Source organism: Ranitomeya imitator, chromosome 2 (genome assembly GCF_032444005.1).
Source record: "Ranitomeya imitator isolate aRanImi1 chromosome 2, aRanImi1.pri, whole genome shotgun sequence".
Lineage (NCBI taxonomy): Eukaryota > Metazoa > Chordata > Amphibia > Anura > Dendrobatidae > Ranitomeya > Ranitomeya imitator.
In genome coordinates this window covers 597,352,652-597,372,074 of record NC_091283.1, presented here as the reverse complement: position 1 = coordinate 597,372,074, position 19,423 = coordinate 597,352,652, and the positions used below count along the sequence as shown (strand labels likewise).

General features: G+C 42.5%; 1 protein-coding gene across 2 annotated transcripts in view; it reads right to left on the bottom strand.

Moving 5' to 3' along the window:
* The window catches only part of GGT7 (gamma-glutamyltransferase 7), a 49,108-nt gene that overhangs the window by 13,177 nt on the left and 16,508 nt on the right, over window positions 1–19,423 (bottom strand). The window contains exons 1-7 of one of the 2 annotated variants that reach the window (XM_069752351.1): window positions 16,399–16,479; window positions 15,816–16,042; window positions 11,933–12,084; window positions 11,240–11,354; window positions 7,295–7,362; window positions 6,990–7,063; window positions 701–894 (exon numbers count right to left, since the gene is read on the bottom strand). In XM_069752351.1, coding sequence (XP_069608452.1) covers window positions 701–894; window positions 6,990–7,063; window positions 7,295–7,362; window positions 11,240–11,354; window positions 11,933–12,084; window positions 15,816–15,983 — 771 coding nt within the window. In that variant the 5' untranslated portion in view covers window positions 15,984–16,042; window positions 16,399–16,479. Of the gene's footprint in view, window positions 1–700; window positions 895–6,989; window positions 7,064–7,294; window positions 7,363–11,239; window positions 11,355–11,932; window positions 12,085–15,815; window positions 16,043–16,398; window positions 16,480–19,423 lie in introns of those variants that run through there. The other variant, XM_069752347.1, reaches the window with a different exon arrangement.

Genomic DNA, 19,423 nt, shown 5'->3' with positions numbered 1-19,423 from the left:
TACTGTCCTAATGGATGACCAAAACCAGACAGGTGGGTGGAAATTCAGACAGGCGCATAAGTTTGCAAGGATTTTTCCCTAAAATTAGGAACAGATGCACAAGCTTAGGCTTGTAACAGCTATGCCCAATGACCAACCTTTGTCGGCGTCTGACATGTCGGATGACTGGACATGATCCAATAGAGACCATGTGAACAACCACATAAATGGAAACAAGGCCTAAGACTAAACTGTGGCCTAATGAAAAATCTTTACAAGGAAAGATAGGATCCTTAGGTTAAAATGTACTCTTTAGATGGTTAGGTTGGGGACCTTGCCATGCAAAGGGTGTTCCGGAAGCAAGCTCAGGAATCCCATCCTATTCTCACATTTCATTCTATATCTAATCTGATTATAGCATGTAATCAGTTTACAATGGCAAAACATTTTATATGAGTTTCTGAGCGTACAAAATGTTAGCGAGCCTGAGTGCTTTATTATTGCTCCACCAGACACCTTGTTTGCTGGAGCAATTTGTAATAGATCTCTGATAGAATATTTTCATTATTTAGAGATTATGTCCCAAATTCCACATTTAGATTAATTGGTAATTCTTAGCATATAGTGACAAATTAAAACAGACAGGGCATTAGATGTGTCAAACAAAGCCGGCATCAATAATCATCTTCTAAAGAAAGCATATCCTCATTTCGGGTCTCACCTCATTCACCATTTCTCGCGTTAAATTGCTTGAATAGAATGCATCTACCCCTCTTTTTGCTACATCATGCAAAATGTCTGCCAGATCAAGCCTTCTGACAAATGTTCCCGTTGTTAGAGGTAAGCCATGTGGGAAGAAAATATCTTGAAAAGGGTTTGATAGTTCATCTTCCTTCAAGTCACTGATGGCCTTAGCTGTCAAATTGAAATAATCCATTGGTCACTGAGGTTTCAACAAATTTTGCATAAAACAATAGTAAAAATATATTTTGCAATATACAGGGAAATATGCTTCTCTCTGCTCTAATGGACCATTTCTTTTTCCCCTCCACCTCCTAAACTTATATAACTGGTAAGATCTATCTTATTTAGAACAGCATTGACTCACTGAAGGATCAGATTACAACTGCATATTAATGTCTATAGAAGGGGGGATAAGGTTGAGGAGAATGAAAGAACGAAACAGACAGACACAGAGAGATGGTGCTGCAGCTTTCTATCAGTGAATTAGGTCTGGATTCACAGTTACACTGCTCAGTACTGCTGCATAAAGCTCCTCTAAACATTCGTATATGCTCATTTAAGGGTCTCACAATAGCAAGACAATTTTTTTTAAATTGACCCTGAGTCTGACATGTCAGCTCTTCTGGCTCGTCTGTAAATATAAAGTACCGGTAATAATTCTGGAGTATGTTTTCTTAGAACACTGGACTGTGCTGGTCCTCTATTATTCCTCCTAAAAATGTGTTAACAAATTGTTCAGTGGGTGTTTTCCTTGTCATTGGGGTGAGTCCCTTGGAAATGGTAATGGTTAGTTGTAAATTTGTACATACATTAACATGAGGAGTAACAGAGAAATGGTGCAAAGCAGAGTTCCACGAAAATATGTCCCATTGTTATTTTGGGGAATACAAGTATTTACCAAAACTAAAGAGTCAGTATTTAAGTACTACTAGATAGAGGCCAGATGATATCGCATCGGGAGGGCAGTAATGTCACGATGAGGGCTGGCTTTGCAGTGTTGAGAATCTCTCCTCCCCCCCCCCATGTGCTTCCCCACCTATCCACTGTCTCTTTCCCCATGTGCTGACTTCTCAGAGGATACATTTTGTGAGGTAAAATATTGTTTAAAACAGTCAGTGTAATATTTTACCTGGCAAAAGAAATCCTCCGTGATCCCCTGCTGTAATGTCAGTATTGTCTTTTGCTTCCTCCCCTGCCCAGGAGATGTGGTATGCTCTCGTACAGGGTGTAAGATTGCTCTTACCGAGTGTATTGGGGGACACTCGCTTAGCACGGGATTCACGTACACGGGCACGGGTTTTTTCCAAACAAAACAGTCCACATGGTTTATTATGGCATCATAAACCACAGAAATATGAACAATAAGCAAACAGTCTTTGCATCAATCTTCACATTAACAGGTTGCAGCAACTAATCACGCTGGTCCTCCTCTGACCAGTTGCCGTGGGTTACCACACAGTTCATATCACAGGTTGCAGCAACTAAACACGCTGGTCCTCCTGACCAGTTGCCGTGGGTTACCACATAGTTCATTTAACATATGAAGCACCAACAATCAATGGTACCTTCTGGGAGCTCCTGCTCCACCTGCTGACTCCTTGTCAGTCCTCACTCTTCTGGAGAAGCTGCCAAACGGGGATCACCAACTTGCCTTTGCGGCATATCTCAGTCAGTCCAGACCCACCGAGGACTGTAGCTTCCCCAAGTTCCACTGCTCTGCTCAGGGATCCAGTCCTACTCCCAGGACCTCCCACGCTAGCATGTGCTTTCCAGGAAGCAACACAGGCTTCCACAGGTCACTCATACACAGGGCCCCTCTGCAGTGTCCAGCCAGGACACATGGAAGTCTGCCCAGACTGGCAGACTCCCAAACACTCACTACCATGTGCTAACACACCTCCTTTAGGTAGCCTGTAACCACACCCCCAGGTGAGGTAACATCACATGCACTGGTCACATGATCATGACATCACTGCAGGTCCTCAAACACCTGCAGGGAAAAAGATACAGTGAGCACCCCCACTCAGAGTGAGGTATGTGGGTAGCCAGACCCTCCCATCTCTCATAGCTACCCGCAACCCGGACCCAGGTGCACTAAATGACATCTTCAGTACTCACGCGCTCTAAAGACAAGATACTCCGGGTTGCATCGCAGGGAGCATCCATCCCTGCGACACATACCTCCCATTAACCACAATTCCAGACACTGTCTCACCATCACATCCATGCACACAATTGCCACGCACGGCCTCAATACGCCTCCGTGCGCATACTGGGGAGACCATGCAGCGCCCCCTACCTGTTACAGGGGTCACTGCACCACAACGGTCAGACACAGACAATTTTTAAAATGAACTTTCATTTGTGGGAAAACCCCTTTAATGTGACCGGCTTCCTCTGCCTGTAGACACGTCGTGCATCTGCTGCCGGGATCAGCCGCATGATTCACTGCACCGCCATCTTTGTGCAGACAGACAGCGGCGGTCACATTAAAACTGCGCACGCGCTCCTCCTGTACCAAGATGGCGGCAGTCAGTGAATCATTTGGCTGGTCCTAGCGGCGTGTTCGCGACAGTGTTCCGCTGGTGGTACCGTGCAAGAGGCAGCCTACAGCATATACAGTGTGTGCGTGTGGTGCATACAGCATATACAGTGTGTGTGTGTGTGGTGCTTACAGCATATACAATGTGTGTGTGTGTGGTGCGTACGGCGTATACAGTGTGTGTGGTGCATAAAGTATATATAGTGTGTGGTGCGTACGGCATATACAGTATGTGTGTGTGTGTGTGTGTGTGGTGCGTACGGCATATACAGTGTGTGTGTGTGTGGTGCATACGGCGTATACAGTGTGTGTGTGTGTGTGGTGCATACGGCGTATACAGTGTGTGTGGTGCATACAGTATATATAGTGTGTGGTGCGTACGGCATATACAGTATGTGTGTGTGTGTGTGTGTGTGGTGCATACATCATATACAGTGTGTGTGGTGTGTACGGCGTATACAGTGTATGTGTGTGGTGTGTACGGTATATAGTGTGTGGTGCGTACGGCATATACAGTGTGTGTGTGTGTGTGGTGCATACGGCGTATACAGTGTGTGTGTGTGTGTGGTGCATACGGCGTATACAGTGTGTGTGTGGTGCGTACGTACGGCGTATACAGTGTGTGTGTGTGGTGTTTACGGTATATAGTGTGTGGTGCGTACGGCATATACAGTGTGTGTTTGTGTGTGTGTGGTGCATACGGCATATACAGTGTGTGTGGTGCGTACGGCGTATACAGTGTGTGTGTGGTGTGTACGGTATATACAGTGTGTGTGGTGCGTATGGCATATACAGTGTGTTTGTGTGTGTGTGGTTCATATGGCGTATACAGAGTGTGTGTGGTGCGTACGGCATATACAGTGTGTGTTTGTGTGTGTGTATGGTGCGTATGGCATATACAGTGTGTGTGTGTGGTGCGACGGTGTTCTTCTGGTGGTACCACGCATGAGGCTGCTACCACCAGCAGTTTCCATATTGATACACACATCACTTGGGTGTCCCAATATGGAGGTCGGTGAACTTCCACCGCTTGGAATTCTGGGATCCGGACACATCTGGACTGAACAGGATGTGAAGACATTATAAGGTAAGCATATATTAAGATATATCTTCATTTTCAAAACAAATGTCTGCCTTGTCATCAGCCAAACCTCAGTTTGCATTGGGCTCCATGACCTAGCTTGCCTTCTGATGACTCGAATAACAGCCTGTTGCAAGATCTTAATTTATTGTTAATTCAGTTTTCACATTTTCTTTTTTACATTTTGAATAATTTAACAAGATAAAAATGTCACCATTGGTAATCGTTACACTTTTATGTAAAGAAATGCAAAAAAAAGCAAAAGGAGGGGAAAATTTCCACATACCGTAAATGTGACAAAATTCTGCAAGCCAAAAACTACCTGCTTAGCGGAATTAGGAGGCTTAGCCTAACGTGAGACGCCATGCGGCCAAACCTTCTGATATAAAATAAGCCAACTAATGTGCAGTATAAACTTCGGATAGACAGACTAAACATAGGCCAGATTTGTCAAACAGCATGAACGTCTAGGATAAAGAATTGTTGAGTATTAGTGAAATTATGCCCCAATATGTCTGCACTTCACCAAGTTAATGGCAGGTGAATATCCTTAGAATCTACAATTCTATCTACATCACCTATAGTGACCTTATTTATGAGCAAAAATGCGCAGAAGTCATAAAAAATAAGGAGTTTAAGCCAAGCTGGTTCAACCAGTTCTTCCTGGCACGGAGTGTTGACAAAATCTTGGATTTTATTTAATCACTATGTATTTAGTTGGTAAAGTAATATCAGTCTGTAAGCCTTCAGTAATATGAAGCCGAGGACATTTTTAAATAGGTAGAATAACAAGTAGTGATTGAGGAAACAAATTATCTGTCTGTTGATCTGCAAGACTCACTGCATTCCCTCCATACTTTACTAGCGATCTGCAGAGGTGGCAACGCGTTACGTAAAGTGGAGGGGTTTCGCTTGCCTTGAATTTTTGCCGACTGAGAAGGGGGTGAAGATTTTGTTGTCGCAAGATGCCTCCCTGTAGGAGTAATAATGCAAATCTATGGTGGTCCTATACATTAGACTAAAGTGGTCCCACCAATTAGTAACTGCTCTGTAAAAAAATGTAGCAGTGCTGCTTTAATTATAAGTATGAGATCTCAGGATAACACACGAGGCCCCAGTCTTTGTCAATGAGGGGGACTTGGGAGGGTTATAAGGTCCCACATAGCATGTGAGTGTTCCACAACCAAAAGTTTAGACCTGACGTTTGCACTTTTGATAAAAGTTAGGTCCTTACCCCAAGAGCGTTTTTCTAATTAGTGCTATTTGATCAAATCAACTACCTGTGGCTGCCTACTGTTTTCCTAAAAAAAAGGGCATTGACAAATAGGAGGTAGGTGTTTGTTCAGTACTTATATTACTATTAGGGTCCCTTTTGTTTAGTATTATACAATGATGGGGTGCTCGAATGTGAATCAGAAGGAGCGACTGTTAGGGTATGTGCACACGATGCAGATTTAGTGCAGATGTAGGCTATGTGCACACGTTGCGGATTCTCTGCGGATCCGCAGCGTTGTTTGCAGTGCAGAAACGCTGCAGATCCGCAATTGATTTACAGTACAATGTAAATCAATGAGAAAAATAAATGCTGTGCACACTTTGCGGAAAATCCGCTGCGGAAACGCTGCGGTTTAAAAGAAGTAGCATGTCACTTCTTTTTTGTGAATCTGCAGAGTTTTTGTACCCATTCCATTTTGGAAAACCGCAGGGGTAAAAAACGCAGCAAATCCGCAAGAAACCCGCAGCAAAAACGCACAAAAAACGCTGCAGATCCGCACAAAAAACGCGAGAAATCCGCAGGTGCATTTTCTGCCAGAAGAGGCAGAATCCGCACCAGAAATTCCTAAGCCTAATCCGCAACGTGTGCACATAGCCTTCTAGGCAATGTGCACACGTTGCAGATTTGACTGTGGAATTTCTTGTGCAGATTCTGAATATCTTGGCAGAAAACGCAAGTCAGAATCTGCACCTTTTTTTGGTCTGTACACACATTGCAGATTTTTGTGCAGGTTTCTTCCTTTTTTAACCCCTGCAGATTTCTATAATGGAATGGGTGCAGAAACACAGCAGTTCTGCACAAAGAATTGACATGGTCCTTTTTTGAATCTGCTGCGTTTTCTGTGCAGATTTTTCTGCACCATTAGCACAGCATTTTTATTTTGCCATTGATTTACATTGTACTGTAAATCACTTGCAGATCTGCAGCGTTTCTGCGCGGAAAAAAATGCTGCAGTTCTGCAGGAAATCTGCAACGTGTGCAGCAGATTTTTCGATTTTTCTGCAGCAGAAACGCTGCAGAACTGCACTGTGATTTACAGTACAATGTAAATCAATGTGAAAAAAAAAGCTGTGCTAATGGTGCAGAAAAATCTGCGCAGAAACGCTGCAGATTTCAAAGAAGTGCATGTCACTTCTTTTGTGCAGTTCTGCAGCGTTTCTGCACCCCTCCATTATAGAAATCCACAGTGGTAAAATCTGCGCAAAAAAACGCATAAAAAGCGCACCTGTAGATTCTGCCATGAGATGCAGATTTAGTGCCGAAAACTCTGCACCACATTTCCTACGTGTGCACATAGCTTTATTCATGTCAATCTAGGCTCCAAATAAAGAAATACTTTTTTTTCTGATACTAATATATCTCCTTACCCAAGTCATGTGTTGTGTTAAATCCACCACTGGCAACTTCTTCTACCTTCGATATAACATCCAACCATGGCAGCCTGAGAAAATTAATTAACTGGAATTAAATTAGAATTGGACATACCAGGTGTACATGATATCTTACAACTGAGATTGGCAGGTTAGAAATAGAGATTAAGACTGAGTGATAAAAAGCTGTGCGCAGCAGTGGAGACTGATAGATATGTGATAGATAGATAGATAGATAGATAGATAGATAGATAGATAGATAGATAGATAAATAGATAGATAGACCATACATGTGTACTTACTTTCCATACATACTGTGGGCTTTGGCCAACCCTTTCAACATGCCAGGAACACCAACCAGAATACCCGGCTAATACATGAAGAGAGAGGTGACACATGAGTAGATAGACATAATCATTTATGCATTAGTTCTTATAAGTAAAACTAGATGGCCCGATTCAAACGCATCGGGTATTCTAGAATATGTATGTATGTAGGTATGTATGAATATAGCAGGCACATAGTATATAGCACAGGCCACGTACCAAACAGTATATAACACAGCCCACGAAGTATATAACATTGCCCACGTAGTATATAGCACAGCCCACGCAGTATATAACACAGCCCACGCAGTATATAGCACAGCCCATGCAGTATATAGCACAGCCCACGTAGTATATTGCCCAGCCACATAGTATATAACACAGCCACGTAGTATGTAGCACAGCCATGTAGTATATAACACAGCCACGTAGTATATTGCCCAGCCACGTAGTATATTGCACAGACACGTAGTATATTGCCCAGCCACGTACTATATTGCCGAGCCACGTAGTATATTGCACAGACACGTAGTATATAGCACAGACACGTAGTATATAGCACATAGTATATTGTCCAGCCACGTAGTATCTTGCCCATCCACGTAGTATATAGCACAGACACGTAGTATATAGCACAGACACATAGTATATTGCCTAGCCACGTACTATATTGCACAGCCACGTAGTATATAGCACAGACACGTAGTATATAGCACAGACATGTAGTATATAGCACAGACACGTAGTATATTGCAAAGCCACGTAGTATATTGCCCAGCCACGTAGTATATAGCACAGACACATAGTATATTGCCCAGCCACGTAGTATATAGCACAGACACGTAGTATATAGCACAGACACGTAGTATATTGCCCAGCCACGTAGTATATAGCACAGACACATAGTATATGGCACAGACACGTAGTATATAGCACAGACACGTAGTATATAGCACAGACACATAGTATATAGCACAGACACATAGTATATAGCACAGACACATAGTATATAGCACAGACATGTATATTGCCCAGCCACGTAGTATATTGCACAGCCACATAGCATATAGCACAGCAACTTAGTATATAGCACAGCCACGTAGTATATAGCACAGAGACGTAGTATATAACACTGCCCATGTAGTATATAACACAGGTCACGTAGTGTAGAGCACAGCGATGTAGTATATTGCCCAGCCACGTAATATATACCACAGTCACGTAGTATATAGCACAGCCCATATAGTATACAGCACAGAGATGTAGTATATAACACAGGCCACACAGTATCTAACACAGCCCACGTAGTATATAGCAATATGTGCACCATATCCCTGTTAAAAAAAGAATTAAAATAAAAAAGTTATCTACTCACCCTCAGTCGACCCCGGATCCAGGCGAGGCCTTTACCGATGCTCCTCGCGACGCTCCGGTCCCAAGAGTGCATTGCGGTCTCACGAGATGATGACGTAGCGGTCTCGCGAGACCGCTACGTCATCATCTTGCAAGACCGCAATGCATGGACCGGTCACCAGAGCGTCGCGAGGAGCATGAAGGCCTCGGCTGGATCCGGGGGCCCACGGAAGGTGAGTATATAATGATTTATATTTTATTTTTATTATTTTTAACATTAGATCTTTTTACTATTGATGCCGCATAGGCAGCATCAATAGTAAAAAGTTGGTCACACAGGGTTAATAGCAGCGTTAACGGAGTGCGTTACCCGCGGCATAACGCGGTCTGTTAACGCTGCCATTAACCCTGTGTGAGCGCTGACTGGAGGGGAGTATGGAGCGGGCACTGACGGCTGGGGAGTAGGGAGGGACTAATTCTCGGCCGGACTGTGACGGCCGCGACCTATCAGCGACGTGGGATTTCCGGGACAGACAGACAGAAAGACAGACAGAAGTGACCCTTAGACAATTATATAATAGATTGCACAGATATGCCTTTATCTGCAGACATACAGTATTGTGCAAATGTATTAGGCAGGTGGGGAAAAAATGCTGCAAAAGTAAGAATACCTTCAAAAATAATACTGTTAATTATTTATTTTTTATCAATTAATAAAATGCAAAGTAAATGAGAAAAAGATCAATCTAAGGGTATGTGCACACGTTGCAGATTCTCTGCGGATCCGCAGCGTTTTTTGCGGTGCAGAAATGCTGCAGATCCGCAATTGATTTACACTACAATATAAATCAATGAGAAAAAAAAATGCTGTGCACACTTTGCGGAAAATCCGCTGCGGAAACGCTGCGGTTTAAAAGAAGTAGCATGTCACTTCTTTTTTGTGAATCTGCAGCGTTTTTGTACCCATTCCAATATAGAAAACCGCAGGGGTAAAAAACTGCAGCAAATCCGCAAGAAAACCGCAGCAAAACCGCACAAAAAAATGCTGCGGAACCGCACAAAAATGCGACAAATCCGCAGGTGCGTTTTCTGCCAGGAGAGCCTAATCCGCAACGTGTGCACATAGCCTTAATCAAATAATTGCAGTGACCCCCCCTTTGTCTTGGCATGGATTTTTCTAAATATACTGGCACACAATTTTTGTATGAAGTCGGCAAGGAGGTTGTCATATTGTTTCCATATAATACCTCCAAGGACTCCTTGTTCTTCTTTTGCTGAAGAACAAATTTGGATCCAATCAGAGGCCTTCCTGATAGCATTGCATGATGGATAAGTTTCTGCCTGTATTTCTCGGCATACAAACAAGGCCAAGTGACTCAATTATGCACAAAAAAATAGGAACTGGAGTGCAGAAAGTGGCACCAGTCACTTGATCTGGACAAATAAGTCAAATTGTTAAATACCTGGCAGTTTGATTGTGGAAGGGCTGCAGGCAACAGTGAAGCATGGTGGAGGTTCACTCCAAGTTTTGGGATGTATTTCAACAAATGCAGTTGGGGATTCGGTCAAGATTAATGGTGTCCTCAATGCTGAGACATACAGAAAGATACTTATCCATCATTCATTACCATCATGGAAGCATCTCATTGGCAGCAAATATATTCTGCCACATAACAATAACAGAAACCATACAACCAATATCATTAAGAACTCGCTTTAGTGTAAAGAAGAACAAGGAGACCTGGACATGATAATATGGCCCTGATCTAAACATCAAGTCTGTCCTTGGTTACATGAAGAGACAGAAGGATTTGCACAAGTCTAAATCCACAGAAGATCTGTGGTTAGTTCTCCAAAATATTTGGAACAACCTAAGTTTCTACAAAAACTGTATACAAGTGTACCTAGAGGAATTGATGCTTTGAAGGCAAAGGATAATTACACATAATACTCATTTGATTAATATTTCTCTTTTGTTCATTCACCTTACAGTTTGTTAATTGATAAATATAAACTTTTCTACTTTTGAATATATTCCTGTATAAAAGTTTTGCCCAGCACTGTAGACTGATAATTGGCATTGGATTGCTGTTGACAGATTCTGTCATTTAATGCCCCTCTACACCGGCCAATCATAATTCATAAGAATTCTTATTCCCATTCATTGACGGGTGCAAGCATACTCGGTTGTCAGCTAATTGAATCATTTACACAGGCCCTAAAATTGTTTTCGGAAGCACATCTCATGTAAACAGGGGATGTGCTGCCGACAATATGCAATGTATCAGGACCGCGCTTGATCCTCATGCCTTGGTCCATGTAAAAGGAGCTTCAGTGAGCGCCAACGGACTAGTTATTTGCTTGTTATGGGTAGAAACTTTCCATATGGATCCTCCAATAACCTTACATAACACAATGTGAATTCACCCACGCTGGAATTTTCGGTTATTTGCTATTTTCTCTTCCCCTCCCGGAATAAGTGGTACCGGATATAACCGGCAGTTATTTCTCAGCCCTCATCTTATAGGCCGATAATTATGGACTATAGTAGAAGCATTTATATCTTACCTTGTGTTTCCAATACTGCAAAAAATCATGATGTATTCCAGACGGTGCTGTCTCCCGAAAATCAATGACGTCTGTCACGTTGTTTCTTATGTCATGGACCAGCATCACACCACCTCTGTTAAAAAATAACATAGACAAGCACTGACTATGTAATCATATCTTCTATAAAATATGGTGCAGTGATGATACCTACCGTACTTTTCCAAACAAGTTGTTATTAATTCCACAAAAAAATTGAAAACTGGAGACTAAATATTACAACATTTCACAATTTATTTAACACTAGGTGGCACTGTTTTATTGATTTCTTAACATCAGGGTATATACCTGCAGGAATACGTAGTAGCAGAGATATACTCATTATGTGAACCTATCTCATCATAACGAGCCAAGCAAACAAGACTCAATATTAGTCTCTGGCCTCCTCTCTTCAAGGGATTCCCAAGGATTAGGAAAAGGGTCTGGTCGGCATTTTTTTCTAGAACCGCACCATTCTTGTCTTTCGATCGTTTCTGGTATTCAAGTGCCACACTAAACAATGGACATGGGTGGTACCGTTTCTAAAAAAAAAATCCTTTTTTTTTTTTTTTAAAATCCTGGACAATTCCTTTAAGTTTACCATGGAAAGAAAACCTTTATTTACCTGTATAATTAAAGACCACAAATAAAAGGCAATTACTCACTGACACTTACCCTCCAATGCCTGATGTATGTGGATTAACAACCCCAAGACACAGGGCGGTAGCAATAGCAGCATCCACGGAGCTCCCCCTTTTCTCCAACACTTCAATACCCAAAGCTGTACAGTGCGAAGCATCACTCACTACTGCCCCTTGGTGGAAGATCTAGAGGGGGCAATTATCAAGTTATACATTCGTTTTTCATTATGTATAATAAAGCAACCGCACAGCCTGACAACAATGAAAAGTGAATTTTTCATGCATAGTCACTCTTCCTCGTGTCCACCATTTACCTCCTGCTGCTTCCTCCTCTGAAATTGGCGATTTGTCCCTGCTACATACAAGATGGCCACCATATTGACGTATGGAGCAGTGGCTGGTCTAAACCAGGCCTCCACAACACAGAAAAGTCATGGTTCAGGCCTACCATTGCGTTCTCTATGCTACTGAAACAGCCATCTTTGATACAGGAGGACTATAACATTGGTCTCAGTGACGGGCGCAAACAGAAGACACCAGGTAGGGTGGCTATGCGTGAGAAAATGGATAGTCCCTTTTCAGAGCCATGGTGGAGGATCACTAAGTATAGTACTGTATTCATGCACTGGGGTCAAAAACTTAAGTGATTATAAAATATTATACCTAAACAGGCTTGGACTGGCCCACCGGGAACAGGTGAATTCCCTGGTGGGCCCCTGTGCAGGAGTAACCCACTTACCCCCCAACATTAGCAGTAGTTGGCCCAATACACATGATTCACTGTGTACAGACAAAAGTAACTTCTCATCATTCATCCAGAAAACGACCTAGATTATTATTATATAGAAGAATATGGAAATTTATTAAAGAGGGTAACGTAATATGGGCATACAGCTAAAAGGTGAGGCCCCAAAGTCAATGTTACTGGTGGCTTCTTGCAACCCCAGTTCAACACTACAACCTAAAATGGCATATTATAGAACTTAGTAATTAAAAATGGCAAATTGTACAGCCAACAAATATAGTTCAATATTCAACCATGTTCCAGTTTGTAGATAGTCGCTTCCGTTGCGGATTCCCAGAGGTCTAGGTCTGACCGGTCTATGAAGGGGCTGACTGGTTTACTTCAGGAGCTCAGCCATCCCCATTTCTGTCTATGCGTGGAGGGCTGGCTATGCTATTGAAGTGGACCAGCCAGTCCTCTATGTCAAATTCAAGTGGAACAGCCAGGACTAGTAGTGATGTCTGGAGCACATTTGATAATTGAGCTGTTTTAGTAAGGTGTAATCATTTGCTATATTTAAATCTTAACCATCAATTTAATTTTTATTTCATAAGTCGGTAGTACACATGAAAATAAGCAACTTTGTAATATATCTTATCAGAAAAATTACGGTAGCTTTTTTCTCTACTTAAAATGATCAGTCATTATCAAAATTCTCAATTCTGAGGTGAAATCTGTACACTTTCCATTACTGAGAATGACTGATCAATATTAGCAGAGAAAGAAGCAGATTTCTCTGATAACATATATTACAAAGTTGTTTATGTTCACGTGTACTATTGATTTATGAAATAACATTTTAAATGACGATTGCTCTTTAAGCATATATGGTTTTAGCTGTAATTCCAGACACAGCCTTCAGACAAGTGTGGCACTGTATCTGGTTATAAGAAAACTGACAAAAACTGTAAAACAAAAGCTGCCTTTGTGACCTCTTGCAACTGATCACAAAGGTGCTTTCATTTTACCGTAACTGTTAACCCCTTAACGAACAGAGCTATTTTTGGTTTTGTATTTTCATTTTATGCTCCCTTTCATCCCAGAGCCATAACTTTTTTTATTTTTCCGTCAATATGGCCATGTGAGGGCTTTTTTCTTTGCGGGGACGGGTTGTACTTTTGAACGACATCATTGGTTTTACCATGTTGTGTACTCGAAAACTGGAAAAAAAATTCCAAGTGCGGTGAAATTGCAAAAAAAAGTGCAAGTGTTTTTTTTTTTTTTTTTTTTTTTTTACCATGTTCACTAAATGCTAAACCTGACCTGCCATTATGATTCTCCAGGTCATTATGAGTTCACAGACACCAAACATGTCTAGGTTCTTTTTTATTTAAGTGGTGAAAAAGAATTTCAAAGTAAAAAAAAAAAAAATTGCGCCATTTTCCTATACCTGTAGCATCTCCATTTTTCGTGATCTCGGGTTAGGTGAGGGCTTATTTTTTGCGCACCGAGTTGATGTTTTTAATTATACCATTTTGGTGTAGATACTATCTTTTGATCGACCGTTAATGCATTTTAATGCAATGTTGTGGCGACGGAAAAAACCTTAATTCTGGCATTTTAACTTTTTTTCTCATTACGCCGCTTAGTGATCGGGTTAATTCTTTTTTTATATTGATAGATCGGGCAATTCTGAATGCTGCAATACCAAATATGTGTATATTTCTTTTTTTATTTTTATTTTTGAGTGGGACGAAAGGGGGGTGATTTGAACTTTTATATATTTTTTTTATTTTTATATTTTTAAAAACATTTTTTTAAACTTTTGGCATGTTTCAATATGCTCCATTGGATCCGATCGGCTCTGCTACATACAGGCGATGATCAGATCTCCTATATGTAGCAGAATTGCTGACTTGCAATGAGTGCTGACCACTGGGCAGCGCTCATATCAATCCAGCAATGACAACCATAGAGGTCTACTACAAACCTCTGGTTGCCATGCCGACCCATTGGTGACCCGCGATCACGTAATGGGGGTCACCGATGGGTGGGTTTTCCGGTGCGCATTTAATGGGTTAACAGCCGCGGGAGGATCGCTATTCCTCTCACGGCTGTTAGCGGCACATGTCAGCTGTTCAAAACAGCTGACATGTGCCAGAAATGATGGCTTACTGGAGGGAAGAACATAGATGACATAATATTGTCAAACCTGAAATGGACATTTTATTCCTGTTTCCATAATTTTGAAAACCATAGATGAAAAAGAGGTGTGTACCAATGAAAAGTATCTAATAACTGTACAATAGAGTCATAAATATAATGTCATAATATATAGCGAGCGTCATTCAATTTTCTAATACATTTTCTTTATCAATTCTTCATATTTTAAAGAAGGTAAAGTGATGTTACTTTCAGTCATTTAATAGGAACCATCACTGTATAATTCGTATCCTTCAGCTAAATCTGTCCTGGTTGTGTGAGGACACGCAGCTACACAGCTTAGTACAAGACAAACCTCTGATAACTGCACTGTAGGGAATCAGGTTTCCATCACAGAACCAGGACGGGGATTTTAGCCACTAGAACTAAACTATTAGGCTATGTTCACACGTGGCGTTTTTGCTGCTTTGTTATGCAATTTTAAAATCTAAAATTGCTGCGTTTTCGCAAACTGCAGCATGAGGGTAGGTGCACATGATCAGTAAATGCTGTGGGTTGAAGGCTGCATACTTGTGCAGCGTCAAACCCACAGCGTCCAGATCTTACAGCATAGTGGATGGGATTTCAAGAAATCTCATGCCCACAGACGCCTGCTGATCACCCGCAGAGACGGACATGCGGCGCGTCTCTCCAGACCGCAGCATGTCAATTTCTATTGCAGAGCTGCAGATTTTTTTTTACTGTCAAGAGATCAGGTTTTGGCTGCAGAAAAAAAAGCAGCAAAAAAGCAATTTGTGAACATAGTCTAAAGGTTTGAATGATAGCAAGCAGAGATCTTGGAAATCACATCAGAATCAAGGAATTAATTGATGTTCAATTATGCAACAGATAACTTTAAGAATTGAAATCTTCTCTGGAAAAAGAGGGAAAATAAACTAATATAAAAATATAAAATAAAATAAAGAATATAATATAAAAGCTAGGAAAAGAAAAACTGGTGTCTAATTAGCAGTTACATCTTCTCTCTTACCTGAGGATCCCCAAAATATATCTGCATTATAAGTGCTATTGTGACACCCAGAGCAAACGTAATGCAGGCAGTTATGATGACAGTAAGACCATCCTGTCGACAGCTGCAGTCTGAGCTGAAAGGGTCCTTGACGGTCTCTCGAAGTGGGGAGGCGTCTTGGCTTCCCATTTCTGAGGATGAAGATGGTAGTCGCTGCAGACGGGCCGACTTAAGGAATGCGTCTGGATCTAAAAAAATAAGAGCACATCAAAAATTCCCCCCAAAATTCCAAAAGCTCATCATCACTAATATATGACTTATTTTCTATAGATTTCAATGTTACCCAAAGGCAACAAGATGGGTGTAAATGATAATCTGGAGTTCTTTGTCCGGGGTCTATGATTTAGACGATGTGAAGTTCTGGATACAAAGCCGGTGACAGTAGTGATGTGGGTTTCTGTGTCTTACGAGGATGAGTTTGAAAATTCAGAGCTCAACGTTGTAGGACAATGTCGGTGACGATATGAAGTTCTGTTCTCCAGGATAGTAGCTACGAACTCTTCTAGATGATTAAATAAACTATAAAAATGTGACAAAAGCCCACCTTACACCTAATGAGAATCCCGGACCTACTATAAAATTTAGTAGATGCTTCCGTTCCTACAAGCCTTCTGTGGAAAATTAGAACCACAGACTGAGATCTTGGGATTGGCAAAGGTGTTCAAGAGCTATCAGGTTTCTATAGTAAATCCCTAAATTTAACTCTTTGTACTTCTATTGTACTTCTTACAGGAGAGTGAATTTATAAGACATACTGTATATAACATGCCTCCTGGACTACTTTTTGGGACTGTCTTGTTCCTTTAAAACACAAGGTAGTGTTCTCCAACAACTCACTTTACAATAATGGCCTCATGTTGGAACGCATAAGAGTCAATTAATCAAAGTGTTTAAGCTACTATGTGGAATAGCACAAAACATGTTATGACTTTTGATGTTTTCAAATCAGTTTTGGGCAACTCTGTCAAAATGGGCAGAGCTGGGGAAGTGCCAAGGCAAGACAGAGCGTGGCTACATTTGTCTGTTACGTTAATCAAAAGTGACAGCACTGACAGCTTTCCTTACACCAGCAATGTTACTCTAGACTCTGAAGTAACATTTCTGGCGGGACGCACGCCACTGAAAAGATGTGCACTATGAATTAAGTGGATCGCACCTCTTAATGAAAAGATTGGTGTACCAGGAGCAGGTTTTGGCAGCTCGCTCATAAATAAGCGTGCGTCCTCGGACGAATGTTCAGTTGATATCTACTATCATACAAGACCACTTCCTGCACTGCAATAAGAGCCACCAGCCATTCAGAGGCTGGCAGCTGAAGTCAACGCGCACGTCGCCAGCGTATAATGCCTCTAATGGTTGAGGAAGAGGACGATGCTGGACCCGAACAGGTAAGAAGAAACTGATTGTTTTTTGTACTGAAATCTGCAATATAGGAGAGACATATGGGGCAGGGTGATAGGATATATATGGGGAAGAATGGAGACACATGGGGACAGAAAGAGAGGATATATATAGGGACAGGATGTAGACATATGAGGGCCCAGGATGAGAATACATATATGGGGCAGGATGGAGACATATGGGGGGCAGGATGACCGACATATATGGGGGCAGGATGGAGACATATGAGGCCAGGATTAGAGAACATATATGGGTGCCTTGCATATGGGGGGCATGATGGAGACATATAGGACGGAGATTTATGGGGGGGTTAGGATGGAAACATATCGGGGCAGGATGAGAGGACATATATGGGGGGAGGATGTAGACATATGGGGAAGCAGAATGGAGACATATATGGAGGCAGGATGGAGACATATGGGGGGCAGGATGTAGACATATGGGAGGCAGGATGGAGACACATGGGGGGCAGGATGGGAGGACATATTGGAGGGAAGCATGGAGACATATGGGGGGCAGGAAGGGAGGGCATATGGTGCACATATGGAGGGCAGGAAGGGAGGACATATGGGGCCAGGATGGAGACACATGGGGCCATGATGGAAGTACATATGGGAGCAGGATGGAGACATGGGGCCCAGGATGGGGGACATTATTGCAGGAAGGTACCAGGATGTGGGACATTATTACTATAGGGGCTAATATATGGGATATGGATATTATTACTGCTGTGATATATTTTATTTTTGAGGATACTGTTTTCTACAGGGAAGGGCCTGTTACTGTGCAGGGCGACTGTCACGGGGTTACTGGAATCTGCTCATGGTGTGGTGATATTTGTTCCTTGTATGTGGTATTATTGTTTCAGTATGTGGTGGTAATATGTGATCCAGCCATGGTGTGACAGTATTTATCCCTTGTATGTGGTATTATGCAGTCACTATGTGGTGGTAATATGTTGTCCAACCATGGTGTGATGGTATTTGTTACTTGTATGTGGTATTATTTGGTCACTATGAGGCGGTAATATGTGGTCTGGCCATAGTGTGATGGTATTTGCCCCTTGTATGTTGTATTATTGGTCGTTTGAAAAAATGCATATGATACATTCCTTAAAAAAAAAAAAATATATGTATATATATATATACCTTAAAAGAGAATGGAATATTTTAAGAAATGTTTAATAGGTCAGTGTAGAGTCTACCTTCTTGTGGTGGCAGGCTTAAAAAATCTTTTGTCCAAAACAAAAGCTGATGGCTATGTATGTGATATGGTGTTCGGTGGGAACTGCTAATGTGTGATTGGTGAGGACGTGGTGCAGAAATGGAATTTTTCCAAGGGTGGGCAGTGGGACTGTGGAAGGTTCCAGGGGTGGCAGCCCTGTACACAGGATACAGTATAGTATAGAGTAGCATACTGTACAGAGTGTGTCCCTGTACAATATTACATGTATTACGGAGTATATACATTTCCAGTATCATATGTATTACAGGTTGTATATCTGTACAGCATTATATGTAGTTGTTACGCTCGCGCCCTGACTAGTTGGCGTGGGGGGTGTGGCCCCACTGTGCCACAAACCAGACTTCCCTGGAAGGGGCGTGACTAAGCAGCTTCCTTGGTGTTCACTGGAGCCTCTGAGGTGAGGTCAGGATTGTGCGGCAGGTAGCTGCCAGGTACCACTCCATGGTGGTGTCTGGCTGTGGCTGCTGATCCCACCGGGGGACGGTACGCTAGGACAGGTGCGGGCAATGGGCTCGACTGGCAGACATGGCTGAGACACTGGCAGGCAGGTACGGCTGAGACACTGGCAGGCACGGCTGAGACACTGGCAGGCAGGCACGGCTGAGACACTGGCAGGCAGTTACGGCTGAGAAACTGGCAGGCAGGTACGGCTGAGACACTGGCAGGCGGGTAAGGCTGAGACACTGGCAGGCGGGTACGGCTGAGACACTGGCAGGCAGGCACGGCTGAGACACTGGCAGGCAGGCACGGCTGAGACACTGGCAGGCAGGTACGGCTGAGACACTGGCAGGCAGGCACGGCTGAGACACTGGCAGGCAGGTACGGCTGAGACACTGGCAGGCAGGTACGGCTGAGACACTGGCAGGCAGACACGGCTGAGACACTGGCAGGCAGGCACAGCTGAGACACTGGCAGGCAGGCAC